General features: G+C 32.0%; 1 protein-coding gene across 7 annotated transcripts in view; it reads left to right on the top strand.

Annotated features, from left to right (window-relative positions):
- Positions 1-22,450, top strand: part of RFX3 (regulatory factor X3) — a gene marked incomplete at its 5' end in the record, with an annotated part of 288,404 nt that overhangs the window by 150,565 nt on the left and 115,389 nt on the right. For all 7 annotated transcript variants that reach the window (XR_013759609.1, XM_079113050.1, XM_079113049.1 and 4 more), the window contains one exon: positions 17,322-17,419. Coding sequence is in view for 6 of the 7 variants with exons in the window: in XM_079113050.1 (XP_078969176.1) it covers positions 17,322-17,419 (98 nt within the window). The remainder of the gene's footprint in view (positions 1-17,321; positions 17,420-22,450) is intronic.

Raw genomic sequence — 22,450 nt, 5'->3', positions numbered from 1 at the left:
GTAGCAGTTACTGTTAACCTTCTGGGTAATTCAGAGACATACATGAACATGATGGTGAATTTATTGGTGTGGGATTGGAGGAATGCACACCATCTTGTGGTTCATCATTATCTCTGTGAACTGGAGTAGTGGGAAGTGAGTGAGCATAAAGAAAGAGGCAATCACATTTTCTTCAAATTATTTCTTTGCTGAGTCTTTTAGGAAACTATATTTATCTATTTCTTATTATAAATATATTGGAATTAATAACATAAGATGCTGATTTTAAAAGGTGGGTGAAAGACTAATGATTCACTTTAAAATTACCTTTATTATGCCAGTATTTATAGCTGCTACTTATTTTTTTCTCGAGGGATTTAGATGAATAACTTGTTGATACAGTGAAATAAGTATAGTATTTAATGTTTAATCTTTTTCAAACTGCCTTGTAACTATTGCTTTACCTAGGAAGTGTTGTAATGTAATTTTTATATTTGAGTTTTCTATAAAATTACTTAAGTGAATAATTTAAAATGAAAAAAAAAATTTACCTAAAATGAAAAACCAACATCTCTGATCATGAATAGGATAAATGTAAAAATAATATTTACATGATTTGGCTAGATGCTTTTTTTTTTTTTTTTAATAAGACCTGACACTAAGGCTTACTTTCCCTTACAAAGGAGATTATTAAATGTTAGAGGTGGTGAAGACTGAGACTTTTTCTTGATATGTAAGAATGATTTCAAAAAGAAAAATGGATTAAGTTCTTAGTGTATGACTCATTATTATTTAATGCCTTGCTTTTGTACTAATCTCATATTTGGGAAAATGATAATTCTGAGAAGAAATCTAGGATTGGAGTAAAAAGATTTGAAATACCTTGTCATGTGTCACTTACCATGTCGTTGGGTTATCTCTGCATTTGTACTTATCATTTATATAATGGGGATTAAAATGCTTACCAGCTTAACTTGACTTTAGGATTTTTGGAAAGATCAAGTTAAATAGTATTACATATCACTATTGATAGTAGTATTAGCATTAATTTAATAATATGTAACTAAGAAGGTCTGCTATTTAGGTTACAGTGTTTTGGTTTTCAACACATAGGTTTAATGATTCATTCTATTAAGTCCCAAATACTCTACCCAAAAAAGAACCCATATCTCTCTTCTGCAAATAGGCATAATTTTAGTAGATATTGGGAGCAGGTATAGAATTTGTGTCTATGTATTGTCATCAAAAATTACATTTAAAGTGAATGTTCTAATTGTTTAAATTTTTAAAAGAACAGCATTAGACCTTTCGATGTACTGTTTACATTTATTGGTATTTTATGTGTCTGTAGTTTCATTTATTACTGGAAAGACTAGAAGATCCTTGTGTTCCAAAAACCTCTCCTAATACTGCAGAAAGGCTGATATACTTAGCTCCTTTGTTCTCTCTGGTCACTAGAGAATTTCATATTATCTTCTTTCCCCCAGAAATTATTACTTAGTGTATTAGATTCTTAGTATTGGTCAGCTTGACATGGTCCCCAGGGAAATAACATTTAAGACATTGTTATAATGATGACAAAATGTTATTTACTTTATAAGAAGTAACTGTTAGTGTGTTCATTTTGACTCACAAAAATAGGTTTGAATATTTTATGTAATATCCATTGTATTTTGTCATTGAAACTAATGCCTTCCTGAGTTACATCCCTGCTCCCAGAAACATTTCCTCTCTTGCCTTTGGAAACCTGCTTCATCTCTTTCAAGTGACTTCTGCTCTTTCGGGGGAGATAGATGGTAAGCGGTAAAGAGTGATTTATTAAGCTAATTCACTAGCATTTGATTTCCTCCTTTCTCATATGATCAAAAGCACAAAGGAGCAAGTCAGGACCTTACCATTACATGTTAGCCTTCATATGATTCTACTTGAAGTCCAAGTGTAACAATAATACCTATATTTGCTAACATCTTCAAGTTACCTATAAGCAATCAGAATTTTAATAAATAATTCTTATAAAACAACTTCTTGTTTAAGTGTAGCCCTAGTGAAGAAACAGGCTTTGTGATGTTTGTTGGATTTGAATCTGCTAGACACACACATTTATTTAACGTCTAATACATGAAAACTCTATCCAAAGATCTGAGATTTTCAGAAAAACAGAAGAAGATATATAGTTTGTAAGTAATAAGGTCATCTTTATTTATTTTGTTATGTGGTGTTGAGAATCAAACCCAGTGCCTCACATGTGGTAGGCAAGTGCTTTACCACTGAGCCACAACCCCAGCCCAGTAATAAGGTCATCTTACACAGGACCAGTGAATGAATTTATAGTGTAATTAAACCAATTCCATTTTCTACTTATGATGAATTCTGTCACTTAAATCAACAGTAATACACTATTTTTGTTGTAGTTTTGTTTTTTTGAAGTGCTAGCGATTGTACCCAGGGCCTTGCACATGGTAGGGAAGTACTTTTTATCACTGAGCTAAGCTCCCAGCCCCAATACACTACTTTTCAGTCTTTCATATTTATCACATTCTTTGATCCAAAGGGTTACAATTTCTAGAAGATCAGGAATAATTTTGTAATTGATAGAGAATATCCTAGGAGGAATTCTGTAAATTAATATTAAAGAGCCAGGGAAATTTCTTGTTTCTCAGTAAATAAAATGAGAATTTATAACCTTTTTCTTCCAGCCTATCCTGTCATTTAACTTTTTTCTTGTTGTTGTTCACTGTGATCCTGTGGTCATAAAGCATAAACATCCTTTACCTACAACTTTTGTTGAACATTCACAATATTTATAGGTTCTTTCTTGTCAAGATTTATTAAATAGCCTGTGATGTATGACTTACTTTAATTTTCACCAACACTGAAAAATAAGTTTTTAGGTTAATGATTTCTATCTTCATAACTCCCTGCTTCTTGGACAAATCAGTTTTTCCCTTGTGCTGTTTCTTTTCTTGTATCTTCCCTTCTAGCATACCCACGTTGTACTCTCTCAACTTTTTGGTTTGTCTTTCCTCTACCCCTTCAGTTTCCTACAGTTTTACTGGTTCAGAAATAGTGAATTCTGTTCCATCTCTTTTTCTCACAAGGCAGTTTTTCTAATTAACTCTACTTGCTGCTCTCCTTTTATTATTACCTACTATGTGGCTCCTTTTTTTTTTTTAATTTTCCTGCTTCATATTTGGCCAGTAACATAGCAGCCTCCAATATAACTATCTAATATTCCATGTTTTAAATCTGCTAAGAATTCTCTCATATTTTGTAGATCTGTTAAGGTGATCTTAATACAGCATTTGATTTCTTAGAACATAGGTTTGAGATGTTTGATGCCAACTAAATGTGTAAGGAAAGCTCTTATGTGAGCTGACATAATACATTTTTACAATGATACTAGAATGGGTCCTAGCTGACTAATGAGCTTAGCAATTATAGATGATTTCATTTACTAGTAGAAAGAATTTCTGTTTTGAAGCATGATTCATTTTATTTTTCTTGAAGCGCATCCAAAATAACATATTGTATAAATTTGTCCTCAAGATGTACTGATTGATTCTGTGGAACTAGCACATTTTCCTGTGGTATGTAATTTGTTTTGGTATTTGCTTCCTTTATAAATAATATAAATTATGAAAAATGTACACAAAATCAGGAAATACATTTGTAATACTACATTTGAATAATAACATGAGATGCTTTCATTTATTTAAATAGTATAAGAGTGCTAAGTCTCTTAATTATCTAGTCTTTACAAATATAATTACATCATTGTATGTGTTTATATTTGGGGGATTTCTTTTTTTTCCTTCAGTTGATGGAATAGATAAATTTCTTGTAGAGAATGGTATTACAATTAGACCTCATTACTGCCAACATTGTGATGTACCAGGTGGTAACCTTTTAAAAATTAGCCCAAGGTCATTTAAACTTGATGTATTCAGTGCACTTTCATTCATTGAATAATTAATTATAGAGAATGTTGATTATTTCTGCTAATTTCACCTTTGTCCATCTCTTTCCATTTCACATTTTGGCCATTTCACTATTTATTAAAATTGCTAAAAAATATTTTTATTTGCTTTGGAAGCAATTCTGAGAATTCATTTTAGAAAAGACAGTGAAATTAAGAGATAATTAATTTCATATAGAATTTATTCTTCTGTAATGGCCTGGATAATGCAAGAAGCAAATGTGTCAGTTTATAATTTCACAAAGTTGAGTGGGAAATAAAGTTATTGGAAAATGAAATGCCTCCTGTATGTTAATTTCCCCTTCTATTTTAGAGATGGTTACCTGAGTAGTTTCTGCATTAAGGTAATTATAATTACAATAGAAAATAAGGTTGTAATACATAACAATTTAGCAAATATTTGAACAGAAATTAATGTTTAACATAAAAGAAATATCAAATAATATTTGAGCAATTTTAATCACATTTATTTTAGAAAGAGGAAGTAGCATACAATTTTATAATTTTACCTGTGGTTTACTTTGGAATAATAAGCATGTCTTGGTATTTGCATTATTATTTTGAAAAATATACACTTGTCCACATTAGATTTTATAAATATTCAGTGGGCATTTCCTTTGTTAGGTGCAGGGTGTTATTTAATTAGAAAGTAATTATAAATATTTACAGTGAAAATATTTTTGGCAATATGCTAACATATAAAAAATGTTGCTGCTCTATGTGTTGAAGTAGGAATGGGCTGGGATTCTGTCATTCACATTTTCCATCCTGTGGGTTCATAAGTCCAGATGAACTGATTCTGGGGACACAGCTCTTTTCCTGGACCTGAATGATTTCAATTTGTTGTAAAAGGATAATTTCTATGACTCTCCAATATACCTTTATTAAGAAAGGTAGAACCCCACTGCCAAATAAACAAACCAACAAAATCAAATGATAATCCCTGGATAGGAAAATAAGATTTTTCAAGAATCCTCTAATTGGTGAAACTAGATGTGTGTGTTTATGTGTGTGTGTGTGTGTGTGTGTGTGTGTGTACACAAATATGTATGCATGAACATATATAAAGTTATTTTTCCTTTTTTCTTCCTCCCTTTTTATCCATTTTTGCCTGTTTTTTACTTTTTCCACTATCATTATGTTCTTAAAGGAAATAACTTCACAAACTGTGAGTAGTTACGTATATCCATTTCTCACCGTAACTGTATTGTCTCAAGGTACTTTTATCCAGTTTCTTAATGGTTGGTAGAAAAATCATGCATACTTGCGTGATAATAAAAGTTGCATTATCTTCAAAATATGCTGTAATATTATTTTTATTATTTAATTTGGTTTTTCATTTACTTCGTCAGTTTAACTTTTAGATAATGTTAAGAATTATGCCCTATTTTTACATCGTACTGTAAAGTCTCCACATAATCAAGAGACATCTTTATATATTGCTGTCCTTGATGAGTTAGCTAGCATCAATCCAGATTTCTTTTCCAAGATTCTTAACATTTTCTGAGTTTTGTTTCTACTTTAATTATAGACTCTCATGATTTTAAGGAATCCTTGATGAACATTTATTGTACATATTTATGACTCAAGCCAAGTGGGATATAAAGATGAAGTTTACACAGACATAAAAATAAGGCTCGTTTTTGAAGTATTTGGCAATATTACTAATTATTAAAGATTTATTGTAATTATCATATAGACTTAGTCTATGCTTTTTATCTTTACTTAATTGCTTTGAACCCTCACAGAAAGCCTTCAGGATAGATTAGATATTTTTTATTTTATACAAAGGAAATTATGATTTAAAGAAATAATTGACTGCCCCAACATACACACATCTAGTATCTCAAAAGGACCTAAAACTAGTTATCCTACTTTCAAATTAACAGGTCTTTCTACCTCAGTCTACTGGCCCCCACAAAGGAAACCAGGTGAAAATATAAATTAGTTCCAAGCCATATGCTACCGCTTATTTTAATGAGTCCAAAGAGCAAAAACAAAGGAATATTCTCTCATGGGATATAACAAGTTATAGAAGAAATTTGTTGAGAAATGAAAATTTTTTTAATATGATGCTGAAAATTTAATCCAGAGCCATGTTCATGACAAGTAAGCACTCTACCACTGAACACATCCCCCAGCCCAAGAAGATACAATTTTAATCAGGCCTGGAAGGAAATACTGGTTTGATTGAATGAGACAATTTATGTAGAGAAAACAACATGAGCAACAGGAAGAAGTAAAATTAATATGCAAACTTTTAATAGGTGATTATAGAGGATTGGGAGGCTGTTTTGGAAAATATCCATCAAGGTTTAGATATTATTAATGAGAAGATTTTTGTATTCTAGTTTGATTTTTTATTTTTATTTAAAATGTGATAGAGAAACACAAATTTAAACAGGAGTTATATTTATGCAGATAGAGTGTTTTTAAATTCTAAAGATGTCTTCTATTACATAGGATATTTGTACTTTTCATAGATGCCCTGTGTCAGATTGAAGAAGTTTCCTTCTATCCTTAGCTTACTGAGAGTGCATTTGTGTGTGTGTGTTTTGTTTTTTGTTGATAATCCTGAATGAAGGTTGGATTTTGTCAAGTGCTTTTCCAGCATTCATTGAAAAGTTTTCTTTCTTTTTTATTGCAAATATTGTGGATTATATTCATGGTGTTTCTCATATTCTTGGGCTAAATTCCACCTTTAACTGTATTATTGAATTAGATCTATTTATATCTTAAGATTTTTGCATTTATGACTATGAAAGAAATTAATCTGAAAAAAGAAATTAATCTGCAGTCTTATTTTCTCATGTTATCTTTTCTTGTTTGGGTCTCAGGGTTAGAAATGCCTCATAAAAATAGTTGGGTGGTGTTTCCTTATTCTCTACTTTTAAAAACATTTGTGTTAGATTGGCATTTTTTTTTTTCTCTCCCTGAAATGTTTGCTTAAATTCACCAGTGAAACCATTACCCTTTGGGTGTAGAGTTTCATGTCTGGGAATAACTTTATTTTCATTTATGTGTGATTTATGGTTGGGATTTTTTTTTTTTTTTTTTTGCCAAGCACTGGGAATTTGTGTTTTTTAAGGACTTTATCCATTTCAGGTAAATAGTTTAATTTATTGACATTATGTTGTCTTTATTATCTGCTTGATGTCTCTTAAGATGTATACTGATGTTTCCCCTTTTCATCCTTAGAATTTGTAATTTGTGTCATATTTTTCTCTTTGATGAATGTACCTTTGTGTTTATCATTTCATTTATTTTTTTCTGTTGTTTTTTAGTTTTCTCTTTGACTGAATTTTACTCTCTTATTATTTTGTCCTTCCTACTTACTTTAGGTTCAATTTGTTCTTCACTTTCTAGATTCTTCTTTTTTGGCTGGGGGTAGGGGGTGTTGCACTCCAGGACGCTCAATCGCTGAGCCACATCCCAAGCCCTATTTTGTATTTTATTTAGAGTTGCTTAGTGCCTCACTGTTGCTGAAGCTGGCTTTGAATTCAATATCCCTCTGCCTCTGCCTCCTGAGCTGCTGGGATTACAGGCGTGCCCCACCACACCCAGCCACTTTGTAGATTCTTTTTTTTTTTTAATTCATTTTTATTGTAAACAAATGGGATACATCTTGTTTTTCTGTTTGTACATGAAGTAGAGGCAAACCGTTTTTGTAATCATACATTTACCTAGGGTAATAGTTTTTGATTCATTCTGTTATTTCCCCCCCACCCCTCCCACCCCTCTTATCCTTCTATACAGTCCTTCCTTCCTCCATTCTTGCCCCCCTCCCACCCCCCCATTATGTGTCATCATCTGCTTATCAGCGAGATCATTCGTCCTTTGGTTTTTCTAGATTCTTAAAAGTAGCTATACTCTGAAAATTTTCATTTATTTTCAGGATCATTCAGTTTAAAGTGTTTTCTAATTTCCCTTTTGATTCCTTTTATGAACCATAGATTATATTAAACATTCATTTTATAGGACACATTTTTTGATATCTTATTTTCTTTGATTTTAATTTTTTTTTTTTTTTTTTTTTTTGGTCTGAGAGCATGTCCTATATTGTCTGAATCCTTTTAAATTAATTGGCATTTATTTTCAGCATTTAAGCTTTCATGATGCATGTTCATGTGTTCTGGGAAGCATGTTTATTCTGTTGTTGCATGGGGCATTATATGAAAGTTATTCATGTAGAGTTGGTTAATAATTTCTACATCTTTTCTTTGTCTTTTGTTATCTATCAATTATAGAGAATAAAATGCTGAAATTTTCTTATGATTGGTGTTTGGAAGTTTTATTCCTTTATATCTTTTTATTATTAACCTATCTCTGTGAGTTTTAAGGGTGTTCTGATAGGTAGTATTGTAGTGGGAGCTCACATTTTGCCCATTCCAACAGTCAGGATTTAAATCTTGTACATTAAATATAATTATTCATAGAGTTTTGCATTGAATCTTAGCATCTTGTTGTTTTCTATTTAACCTATCCATTCTTCTTTCATTTCCTTTATTTCTGCCTTCTAATAGTTTCTCAACTATTGGCTGATTTTTTTTCTTTTTGTTCATGGAAGGATTGAGTATATACATTTAATTTATCAATCTTGTTCAACTAATATTATACCACTTAATATATCAGAATATTGCAAAGGGTATTTTTTCAATTCTTTTTTTGGATTTGTGTGTGTGTGTGTGTGTGTGTGTGTGTGTGTGTGGGTGTGGGTGTGTTGTTTTTGTCATATATACATTTCACTTCTACATGTGCCCTAAACCTCATTATATAATATTATTTTTGATTTACATAGTCATTTACCTTTTACAGAAAGAAATTTAAATCCCTCTATAATTGTCTACAAATTGAACCTGTCTAAAGGCCTTCATTTCTGTGTGTAGGTCCAGTTTCCATCTGAAATTATTTTTCTTCATTCTGAAGGACTTTCTTCATCATTACCTTTATTAGATGTCTGTTGGAAACATATTCTCTAGGCTTCATTTTAAAGCTTATTTCACTGATTATAGAAATTTAGGTTGACTTCTTTTTCTCTCACTACTTTAAATTTTTCTTTTTTTTTTTTTTAAGTTTTCTTAGGCTTGCATTGTTTTTGATTGAGAAGTGTTTAGTTATTCTGATATTTCTTGTCCTAGCAATTAGGGATTTTTTTTTTTTTTTCTGTCTGCCTTAACTTTTTCTTCTTTATTTCTGGTATTTAACAATGTAAGTATAGGACTAGTTTTCTTTGTCTATACGTTGGTGTACATTAAACTTCTTAAGATATTTGCAATTATAGTTTTAAATGAATTTGGAAGAAATTCTACCACTCTTTCCTCAAATATATTTTCTATTACTTCTCTGTCTGGGACTCCTATTATAACAAGTTATACTACTTGATATTATTCATTGATTCCCTATTCCTTATTTTTTCCTTCTTTGTTTCTGTTCTTCATGGCAGATAGTGTTTATTGTTGGACTTTCCAAATAACTTCATTATAAAATCTTCATTATAAAATTTTATTTATTATAAAATCTGCTCACATCCAGTGAATTATTCATTTCAGATGTTGTATTTTCCAGATGTATAAATAGTACTTATTTTTTTCACTACATAGCTTCTTTCTTTTTTTTTTTTCTCATCATGTTCATGTTTATGTCTGTTTATCATTAGGTATTCTAGAGTCTGCCTACTTTTTGTCTGTCATTTCTAGGCCCATCACTGAATTGTATCATAACCCTGATTCTATTTTCTTCTAGTGTTATATCACATTTTTCCTGCTTCTTTATATGTCTAATGTATTTTCATTAGCTTTTGGGCATTGTGATTCTTAATAGTGTTGTATGTGTAACTACTTTATGTACAGAGTTAAGTTCGTTATAATTCAGCTTGATCTTTTCAAGGCTTATTTCTTGGCTTCGTTAGGATGGACCTAAGGTAGTTTTTACTCCAGGACTAGTTTAGCCCTACTATTAAGATTTTATTCTTCTGGCATATATATAATGTCCTGTGTGTTCACTAAAGTCTTTTCACTATGCCTGGTCAGACCCAGACTATCTCTGCATCTACATATATGTAGCTTAGTATTTAATGATAGACTCAGGGGGAATCTATATGTATATTTATGTATCTATTCCTCACCTAAGCCCTTCTCTGATACTCAGACTCAAATTTCAACTGCCTTAGACCTCCCTATAGGAGGAATCTCTCTGTCTCCTCATCTCAGTATGGAAAATGCCTCTAAGTGAGAAGCCAGGATTATTGCAGGATGTACTTCTTTTTCATTTTCATGGGATTGCAATCTTATGATGCCTTTTTTTTGAATGACCAAAAACATCTTTTACACATCTTGTTACTTTTGTGCATAAGGGCATCTCTAATAGTATTTATTCACCATGGCTAGAAGTGGAAGTCTTGTATAGTGTTTTATTTTTTAACTTAGGCACATAATAAATGAATTACTTTTTGTTTTGAAAATCTAAAAACAGTATGAACATGGAGAGTAAAAGATAGTAGTTACCTCACTTCTTTTCTTGTCACTCAAGAGTAACCACATTTAGAAGTTTGGTATGTATTCTAATCTCCTTTGTGTGAATTTGTGTATACATACACATATGTAGATAAAAATACATATAAATACATTTGACTTATGCTTGTGTGTGTAAATATATATATACACACACTTTTCTATGTAAGTACAGATCAAATCACATTAAAAGCATTATTCTGCAACAGACTTTTTTTTTTTACTTGGTAATATGTCTTGGAGATTTTGCTCTTAAAATACATATAATCTTATTTTATTTTTTTATTATCAACTATGTATTCTCCAAAATGGTTTCATGGTAATTAATTCAATGACTCCACTTTTCTTTGTCATTAAGTTTTATTCTTATGACATTCTATTCTTATAAACCGTGTTTTTAAAATAATATTTTATAGTAACTCTTCAGATGGTAAATTTTCCTGTAGAGGAAATTCACTAATATTTCAAATATCATGCCTCCATATAAATTTTCTTTCTAAATTGTCTAACAGCCATATTTATATTACTCTGTACAGTACATAAGCATGCCTGTTTTCTTAAGAAATTATCCATTGTTAATATAATCCCCTTGGTAATTTTTATGATTCTAGAGTAAAAGGTAACTTTCCTTTTTAAATTGTAGTTTTATTAGTGCATTATAATTATACATAATAGTGGTGTTCATTGTGATATATGCATGCATTTCTTTTAATTGAAGTTCTCTGCTTTTGATAATCAAACTTCTGAAATCTACATTTATTGTTCATCTGTAAATTTAATTTTGTAACCTGTTTGATAATATACTTTACCCATTTTCTACTGTTTTAGTTCTTTTCTTGTTGATTTATAGAAGTTATTTTTATACAGGATATATTAAATGAATAACCATCCATTTACTCAGGTGTATTTCAAGATTTTGAACTCTGTTTACGTTGCTATTTTCCCCACTAATGTTTTTCTTTTTTGTTATTTCAAATATGACTGGCCCCCAAATATTTTTAGGAATATTTCTCCATTTTAAGATGATAAGTGGGCTGGGGATTTAGCTCAGTTGGTAGAGTGCTTGCCTTGCAAACATGAGGCCCTGGGTTCAATCCACAGCACCACAAAAAAAAAAAAAAAAAAAAAAAAAAAAAAAAAGATGATAAGTAAGATGATAAGTATTTGTTTTATGCTATCTATATTTATTTTTGTCCTTTGAAATAGAGTACATATTTATATGTATGTGTATATACATACTTTTAAAATTTTTTGGGCTTTTAAAATATGGATTTGTCTAGAGAAGTTGTAGTAGTACAGCAAAAATTGAGAGTACAGAGGTTTTCCATATACCCTTATTCTCACAAGTGCATAGCTTCTCCCATGGTCAACCTCTCCCACCAGTGTAGTGCGTTTGTTAAAACTGATGAACCTACATTGCCATATCATTATCACTCACAGTCCATAATGTACCTTAGAATTCAATCTTGGTATTGCATGCTCTATGGTTTTGAACAAATGAATAATGGCATGTATCTACCATTATAGAAGCATACAGGGTAGTATCACTGCCCTAAAAATCCTGTGTGCTCTCCCATTAATTCCTTCCTCCCCTCAACTTGTGGCAACCACTGATCTTTTGCGTCTCTGTAGTTTTGTCTTTTTCAGGATATTATATAGGTGGAATCATAGAGTTTTTAGCCTTTTCAGATTGGCTCCTTTCACTTAGTAATAAGCACTCATATCATTTTCATGACTTGGAAGCTCATTTCTTTTTAGTGCTGAATAATATTGCATTTTCTGAATGCCCAACAATTTATTTATCCATTCACCTACTGAAGATCAAATTAGTTGCTACATGTTTTGGTAATTATAAATAAAGCTGCTATATAACGTGTGTATATTTTTTGTGTGGTCATAAGTTTTCAGCTTCTTTAGTAAATACAAGGGGACATGATTACTGGATTATATTAGTATGTTTAGTTTTGTTAGAAACTGTCAACCTACCTTCCAAAGTGTATAACATTTTATATTACCACTGGCAATGTAAGTTCTTGTTTTTCCACATCCTCATGAGCATTTGCTATTGTCCTGATGAATTTTGGCTATTCTAACTTGATACTGTGGTTTTTGATATCTCACTGGTTTTTGTTTTTCTAATCACATATGATGTAGAACATATTTTACATGTTATTTGCCATCTGTACATCTTTGGTGTGAGGTATTAAGGTTTTTGGTAACAAGTTCTTTATTATTGTTGAGTTTTAAGAATTCTTCATGTATTTTGTATAACAGTTCTAATCAAATATATCTTTTGCAAATAAAATACTGTATTTTCAAAAGATGTTTGATATATTGATTAATAAAATATATTTATTTTAATCAATATATTTATTGATTAAAAAAGATATTTATTTTTCTGTTCTGTGGCTTGCCTTTTCTTTCTCTTTGTAGTGTCTTTCACATAGCAGAAGTTTCAAAATTAAATGAAATCCAGCATATTGATTCTTTATTTTATGAATCAGAGCTTTGGTATTGTATCTGAAAAGTCATCACCAAACCCAAGGCCATCTAGATTTTCTATAAACATTTTTTATATAACTATTAGACTTTTTTTAAAAAAAGTTTTTATTAGGACATTGCAATTATGCATAATAGTCGGCTTCATTTTTATATATTCATAAGTTTATATAACTATTTCATTTAAATTCTTAGTACTTTCCCTTTCCTTTCTCTCCCACCTCCCCCCTTATATCCTTCCTTTATTCTATTGGTTTTCCTTCTGTTTGTTTATTGTTTTTAATTGGTGCATTACAGTTATACATAGTAGAGTTCATCGTGATATATTTATACATGCATATAGCATAGTTTAATCAGTTTCATTCCACAGTTTCTCCCCTTTCTCATCCCTTCTTCTTCCCCTTTAATCTCCTGCTTCTACTCCACTGTTCTCCTTCTAATTACCCAATCAATAAATGGGCAAATATACTAAAAAGACATTTCTTAAAAGAAGAATACAGTTGACCAACAAATATATGAAAAATGTTCAACATTTTTAGCAATCAAAATGATGCTGAAATTTTATCTCACTACTGTTAGAATGGAGGTCATCCGGACTACAAATACTAATAATTACTGGCAAGGATGTGGGAGAAAGGCACACTCAAGCATTGTTGGTGGTACTGCAAATTACATTTTGGAAGCAGTATGGAGATTCCTTAAAATACTAGGAATGGAACCACAATATGATCCAGCTAGCCCACTCCTTGGCATTTATCCAAAAGAACTAAAATGAGCATGTAATAGCAATATAAGAATACTAATGTTTATAGCAGTGCAGTTCACAATAGCCAAGTTATGGAACCAGCCTAGGTGCCTATCAACAGATGAATGGATAAAGAAAATGCGGTGTATAGACACAGTGGAGCTTTACTCAACCATAAAGAAGAATGAAATTATGTCATCTGCCACTAAATGGATGGAACTGGGTGCAATATGCTCAGTGAATTAAGCTAAGGGTCAAATGTTTTTTTCTCGTATGCAGAAGATAGAGAGAACCAAGGAACAATTTAGTCATTTTCTTGGGAAATTTTGCATGTACATTTGTTTTTAGTTTTGTTTAGTTTATATATACGTAGGTATATATTTGTATATACATATATAATTTGTCTATGGACATAAATTTATATCTATTCATGCAAACACTTTTAAAATTGTTTCATGAAAATATTATTTTTATTACTTCTGATTTTTGTTGCCAGGCAAATTAACCACTATCTAGATAAAGAAATGCATTAATATATTGTTGTATGACACAATGTATTGTAATGTAACAATCTCCAGGTTTATTCTTGTTATTAAGGAAAAAGCAAGGTTCACAATCATGTGTATAGTATGCTACTTTTTATGATACAATAAGGTGTTGTATACATATATGTGTGTTTATATGAGCATGTGTACATGCATGTAAGTGTATCCATATATAGGTACTTATGCACACATTCATACATTATTTTCCAAAAAAAAGAAAAGAAATGAAAAGCAATGAAAGGATAAATCACAAATTAATGAAAATGGTTACCTGTAGGGAGAGGCAATAAGTATGATAGACTTAAGGATGGAAGCAAGATTGTTTACTCAAATATGATCCTATTTTGTAATTTTTATTTTGGAAACATGTAGATATTGCCCATAATAATAAAGTACAATTAAAACTAAATATAGCAAATCCTAAAACTAAAAAGAAAATTAATGAATTTAACTGTATAGCAAGTTGTTGACTTCTTTCCAAAAAATTCTAAAGCGTAAGAATACACTATGTCTCACTTTTTCATTGCTGAGTCAAAATCTGAGAAAAACCACTTAAAGAAGGAAAGATTTATTTTGGCTCATGGTTTCAGAGGTTTCAGGTTATGGTTGGTTGACCTCCAGGCAGAAACATCATGGCAGAGGAGTGTGACAGAGCAAAACTGTTTACCTCATGGTGACTGGGAAGTGGGAATTTGGGGGCAGGGAGGGAGGGAGAGAGAGAGAAGTGGGAGGATAGGTGTGGGAAAGAAGGGGCCAAGACAAGATATACCCTTCTAGGACATGCCCCCAGTGACCCACTCTAGATCCTACCTTTTACAGTTTCCACTGCTTCCCAATAATGCCATCAAATTATGAATACCTCAGTGGATTAATCCACTGATGAGGTCAGAGCTCTCAATACAATTACTTCTTAGAAGCTCCACCTCTGAATTTGCTGTATTAAGGATCAAATCTTCCAACACATGAACCTTTAGTGGAATTTTCAGATAGATATAACATTCCTAGAGTTATAGCTTAAGACAAAAAAAAAAAAAGAAAGAAACTTAAGTATTTGGTGTTTTAGTAATATTGGTATTTTTATTTTAAAGTGATCACATATTTCATGGTAAAGTAAATCAATCATCATGTTAAAATCTCCATGAAGCAACATTTTTAGCTTAAGAGCAAATATGGTCACATAGTATGTCAAAAAGCTGTTAAATTTATGTATACATACAATTAAATAAAAAAAAATCAGTATAAATGTGATATATATTTTTTTCTTTTCCAATAACAGGTGCATTTTCTAGTTCAGTCCAGTGAAAAGACATAGAAATATGCATAGCCCCCTTGTGTCACCATTCATAGGCCCAGTCTTTTTATACAATTTTCCACTTAAGATAAGCCAGCACTTTATGAAGAAATGGATGACTGCAGATTTGGGGTAGGATCTACAAGACAGAAGCCTGGGATATCGTTTCATAATGGAAAGCAGCAGTGTTGAGGTCATTTCACAGGAACCAGTTTGAAGAGGCCATCATTGACCAAAGATGGGAGAATTTTAATAAGAAAAAAGACTTGTTAGGGATGAAAACACAAAATATGGTCAAAAGCTGAGAATCATAAGGGCAAACCCAAAACAATATAAAGCAAAATACTGCTTTGGTCACCTTCGAAGGGTTAGAAGATAAAATCATTGTTTTATAATAAAAAGAGTAGGACATTGCCTTTGTCTTACTCTTCTAAAATAGCCTTATTTCAAAATAAGTAATTAAGGAGAGAAATTTCTTCTTTGAAGAAGTCCCTAGTAAATGAAGAAAGAATAGCTGAATTGGACTACCACAATTTTTATTAATTATAATTTGTCTAGAGAATTGCCTTTGGCTATTAATGTTCTCAGGTAAAACATGGTAGGGAGCATTATAATCCACCTGTGCAGCTAACAAGACACAATCCCATCAATCAAACTTAAAGACAGAAAGACATTCAGTTGTTAAATGCCAACTGATGTGATACAATAGGAAGTGTACTTTAAAAAAATGGAAGTGTTCAACACCATAGATTTTAACTACCAGTTTATATGCTGTATAGGAAATGCAAGGAACACATGATTTGGCACTTGAATTTAGGGATGCTATTAGCTAAATCTGGGATGCCACACGTTTATAAGGTAGATAACACATTTTCTTTAAGTGGCAATAGACAGGAAATAAAAAAGAATGGAAAATTGTTACATACAAAAAGACAAAGAAAATATCAACCAAATGCAATATGTAGACCTAGTTTGGATCCTGATTTGAATGAATCAACACTGCAGAGCCATTGAAATAATTAGGGAAATTGGAAAAGTGACTAAATTTTCAATGATATTATGTAAATGTTAGTTTTCAATTTGTGATATTATTATGTTCATGTTAAAACAGTTCTTATCTAACAAATTGGAATATTTATCAGTGAAATCATATAGTATCTGGAATTGTTTTCAAATAATCCTCTGAGGGGGTAAGAGGAGAGGACTGTTGATGGTGATGGGTATTCATCTTAGAAGATGAATACATAGGATTTATTGAAGTATTTTTCCATGTTTGTGTGCTTGAAGTTTGTTATGAACTGTCTTTAATTAAAAAATTAAGTTAACTTTATTTTCAAAAGTAAAATGGAAGGCATTTCATAAATAAATCATCAACATAGTGAGGAACTTTCAGAATTTTAAACCTGAAAGCCTAGGTATGTATTCCTTATATACCTGAAAGAAAATTGCACAATTTATTTAGCATTAATGCGCTATTTGATCTGGACTCAACACAGGCTTGTCTTGAAGTCAGCATGAATCTACTGGCTTTCTTTATAAGCCATTCTCAGGTTTATCTATACCTGGAAAAAATTGATGAGGTAAACCTAAAGCTGTATGTTGTTTCTTGGTTTTTGGTGTCCCCCAGCTCCCCACCCTAGCCCCAGTATTGGGAATCAAACCCAGGACCTTGAGCATGCTATACAAGTGCTCTACTACTGAGCTACATCCCTGGCCCTGCTATGTGTTCTTTCTATCATGTCTGCTTCTCACCACAGTCCTAATATTTGTTTTTCAGGTACAGCAGGTACAGACTGTGCAGCAGGTACAACATGTCTATCCAGCTCAGGTGCAGTATGTGGAAGGAAGTGACACTGTCTATACCAATGGGGCAATGTAAGTTTGTATGTAGGTGTCTTTTTAATTTTCTTAGAGAGAAATAGTATACTTTCTAACACATCCCACTCTTTCCAAATTGTTTCCTTGTTTTCACAGTTATTTTTGACTAGAACAGAGTTCTTGAAATTAAACTGATGTTTAGAGCTTTTGTCAGTTTATTAAGAATATGTGTTAATTTTCTTCTCACTTAATCCTAGTAGAATATTTAATTATTGAATTTTTAGAGATTATTAAATTTTTATGCCCTTTAATATTTTGCCCTAGGTTGGTTAAATCCTTATACCTCTTGTTAATAATTTGTATATTTTAATAATACTTTATGAAATCTATGCTTTTTGTTTGTATATGTAAGTTAAGTTTCTGTGGGTATGTTTTTACCTGTAAATTAATATGAAACTCATATCAGGAGTTTTGTGGGTCTTTGCACATTTAGTAAGTTAGATGCTCTACATAAAAGTGCCTGATACTCAGTAAATTTTATTTTCCTGTGTCTGCCCACTAACTTATCTCCTTTGCATTAACAAAAGTGTAAATTTGTAAACTTAGTAGATTTTTCACTACTTGGATTGCAGGAGCTAAGAATTATTGAAAGTCATCAGGATTGTTTTCAACTTGAATTTCTGATTGCAACTTTTGGCTTTCTGGGTTTACCTGAAAATGAATTCAGTCTTTCACTGACTCTTCTGCTCCCTTCCCTTCAGACTTGGTATATGCCAGGATGATAACTCTGCTTTCTTCTTACTGATCTACTCTTTCCTTGAGTGATTTCATTGATCTCCATGAGGTCAACCTATAAGCTCCATGCATGACATGTCAAGTTCAATTATTGATATTATTATAGCTAAAAACATAGAATCTTCATTTAACTATGTATTAATTTTATTGTTGTGGACTATGTACTTAAATGTTGTGACCTTTCTATTCTTTACATGGAAGTGGGAGGATAGTCTTCTTTTACTGAGTTATTTTAAGAATTTAAGGAAATACATTTAATGTGCTTAACACAGAGCCTGGGTACATAATAAATGATACATAACAGAAACAAAGCATTTATTTTACCCTCTCTCTTGTGTCTTACTACTTTTCGTCACTGAGTCTGCCTATTTTACCACTTTCTGAACACCACCTTCATTACCTGGAAAACAAAGTCCAACTTTTCACTTGGCATTCTCTCATTCCTACTCTTGCGCTCACCATCTTTCTGTCCCTGACACAACCAACTTTTTGCATTTTCCTCAATACTCTGCTTTCATGCCTCCATGTATTTTGAGACATGAGTTTTTTTTTTTTTTCCTTTCTGATGAAATAGCATTCTATGCATTCTTCTTTCTTTCTAGCCCCCCTTACCCCTGTGGTGTGATCTTTATAGACTGACATGTTATTTTCACCTTTGTGACATGGATCTTCACTCTCCTCTGCTGTAAGCTTATTCCCCTATAAAGGATAGTGTTGTTGTTATTATTATTATTATTATTATTTTGTGGTACTGAGGATTGAACCCAGGGCTTTGTGCTTGCAAGGCAAGCACTCTACCAACTGAGGTATATCCCCAGCCCTAAAGGACAGTACTATACCCTGACTTTGACCTCCAGCATTATACTGTAGTATGATGATAGCTTTTTTATGTTCTTGTACCAGTAAGAACTCTCTCTGAATGGGAACTTTCATTTTGTTGTCGTATTTACATTTTCTTAGGTAGTTGGAACTTAAGAAAAGTTTGATAAATTTCTTTTACTCTGGTGAAATCAGTAACTCTTGGATATTTTAGACGCACTGAATATTTTTACCTGTAGCTGATGTAGGTCCAGGGCTTCCTGGAGCATGATTTTAGAATTTCTATTATAACCCATAACTACTGTTGGAATTCATACCAAATAAAAGAGATGCCTGGCACTTGTAATTTTATACTATCAGAGAAAATAAATGGCTTTCTGGACACTACTAGAGGTCACTCCTTTGTCAGTTGTCATTTTATTCTTGCTTATGACACATAGTGATGCTTATAGGGAAATCTGAGAATGGAAGTTTATATATTTCACTTCTGTTTGATAGAAGGTGGCAAGGGAAAAGGGCACTTGAAATGAGTGTTAAGAGAGTTAACTGTAACAGTATCTATCTCAGTCATTCTTCATTTTGTACTGGTCCAAGGCAGTGTAGAAAAATTAACTCTACTACTCATGATTGTGTGACTTTGTGCTTCTTCCTCTTTTAATATGTGAAATGGAGATAATTAGCTTTTCAAAAGTGTCTTATGTACCACCTGAGAAATAATAAGCAATCAATAGACATCAATTACTGCTGTTAATTTTGTATTTTAGTTATTTGTTTACATTTTCTGTCCTTCTTATGATTATAAGTACTGAATATTGTCTTATGCATTTTTAAACTACCCCACCACTGACCTTAGAGTTTCCCATATAGGTAAATGTGAGTTGAATGAGTTTATTCATTCACAAGACCTTAGAAAAACAGCATCTCTAATGTGGATATTTTAAAATTATAGGAATTATTTAAGCCCAGAAATGATTCAAAGTAAATATCTAGTGTCAGCATGTATTTTCTATGGTCCACTAGCTTGGTTGGTTGGATCATGACTAATGAGGTCTAGGTCATGAGTTCATTTGTCACAAAGTCCAATTAGCTTTGATATGCTCTTTGTGCACCCACATTGCATCCTCAGCTGCAGCAATCATGTCACAAATCTGCACTCTTAGTAAAGAAGGAGAAGATGCATCTTTTAAAATCTTTTATTACTATCAAGTATAATTTTTGAATAGAGGTGCTATGGAATTGCTTTTACACTTAATAAGGGAATACCATTGTACTGGCATGAGTTATATTCAAAATTTTAGTGAATAGAAGACTGAATATTTTTTTTCTCAAACATGACCAAATATAATTTGTTTTTTCAGTTTAAGCAGTTCCAATCTTCTGTAATTTTGTAGTGCTGCCATTTGACTACATACAATTTTTATCTCTCATGCTGATTTCAAAGTCTTTGTATTCCATTTTTATTTGATACACTTCCATGTGTGTTAGTAAAGAATAATGCCATGTTCTTCTATTCTACCCCATTGAATTAATAGACAGCTAGTATTTGATCCCTGACTGGGATCACATTCAGAGTCCCATTTCTGTGTGATAATAAACACTTTTTGCTAATGATACTCCCAGAAGATAGGGACTCTGATCTTTATCATGAACTTTCAAGCATCCAGTACATGACCCTACAACCTGTGCATGCTTAGTCAGTACTGGTTCACTGATGCTCTTGTCACCAGCATTCTCACATTGTGTAGCCATAATGTATGGGGTCTCCCTCAAGAGGTGATGACAGTTGTCACAGATATGTGTCATCACTTTTGAGAATGTGTAATCATTATAATTTGATGATACTGCAGTGTTTACCTGGTTCTCACTGTGACTATTGACAATTGCTTCCAGTGTACCAAGCTTAACAGTATGAGTTAGAGCGAGCATATATTTCAGTTGAATAACTGAGACTGCTTTACAGTGCTAGGTGTTGGAGTTGAATAGCTTTTTACTCAAGGGAAAAGGTTACTTAATTACCTTTTGCTTCTGTTCATTTTATTCTTTCATCTGTTGGAACCTATTTATTTCTTTGCTATAGTTCTTCCCAGATTTTTTTCCAAAGTCTGAATCATTATCCTCTGCATTTCTATTAATTATTATCATCTATGATCTCTAATTATTTAGAAAGAATACTGTGGTAAAGCCTGCTGAGGAACATCACATACATACCATGTAGAGAGAGTCCATGTCAATCAAAATCTCATGGTGTAGTTAAGAAATCAGTTTTAAGTAAAATAATTTTTTTTCTTTCCCCCACACCATTTATTGATTCATACTTCCTCTACTCATTCTTATATCATGCTAGTGAAAGTGGAAATGATTGTATCACACAGTATTATGGCCAAATTAAGAAATTCTTATTTCAGAAGAATTTTTCTATATTAGACACTATCTGAAGCTTGTCCACCATTTAGAGATAATCAGTTGTAAACTGTAAAACTGTTCATTGTATTGGTTTCTATTGTAAGAAGGATTGACCAACCTTCTCAAAGTCTTCCCCTTGAGCCTGTAGATTTGTCATCAAGTCTAGTACAAATTTTCCCAAACCATGTTCCACAAAATTTTAGTCCCATAAAGGAGTTCTATGGTTAGATAAGGAGGGCCACACTGTGAGACTACCTTCCTATTGAGGACCCTCAGTTCCTGTTGACTTTTCAAAGCTCTGAGAAGTCCTGTAGAAAAGAAATCCAATAGTCTAAAATATGAACTTTTGTATGAATAGCATCTATAATATCATATGGCATACCATGGGAGATGGTACACTAATTTATTGGCATTGGTAGTTTATTCAATCTGTAAGTATTGTGAATTGGATTTTAATTTTTTAGAGTCATCTCTTGAAAATCATGGGGTTGGTACATTTTCTGATGGTATCCTGCCTCTTCAAGCTCTTTTTTCGCTCTTCAGGCAGAATAGTAAATTTCAGTGTTTGCAGGAGAAGTTGCACTATTTTATTTCAAAAGCTCTCTGTTTACAAGAAATGGTTGTATGAAATTTCTGCAGTTGAGATAGGATGCTTTCTTCACTTGTGCTTCTACTAATACATATTCTAATAGGTGTAGGAGAAGTGGATAGTGAATCCACTTATCATTTAGATTCCAGTAGGCTTATGGCTGGTTACATAGGAAGTCCTTTTGGAGACAGCACTGTCCTTTGGTGGAGAAGAGAATGAAGGTCCTTGTAGTTAGAGAAAGGCCTATTTTGATAATTCCATACATATAACCATCACTCCAAAGATGGAAGACATTCATATATCTCATAACATCAGAATTGAGATGGTTGTTGAGATCATTTACTCTAGTTTTTCCGCTTTATAGATGACTAAGCTGAGACTCACAGTGGTGAAATAATCTCACCTCTAGAGTTTGTCTTTTCTGACCTTCAAAACATGAACATTTCCAATGATCTGTAGGTACTGGTCTTTTGGTTCTAAGT

Source organism: Sciurus vulgaris (genome assembly GCF_902686455.1).
Source record: "Sciurus vulgaris genome assembly, chromosome: 15".
In the NCBI taxonomy this organism is placed as follows: Eukaryota; Metazoa; Chordata; class Mammalia; order Rodentia; family Sciuridae; genus Sciurus; species Sciurus vulgaris.
This window is presented reverse-complemented; position numbering and strand designations above follow the sequence as displayed.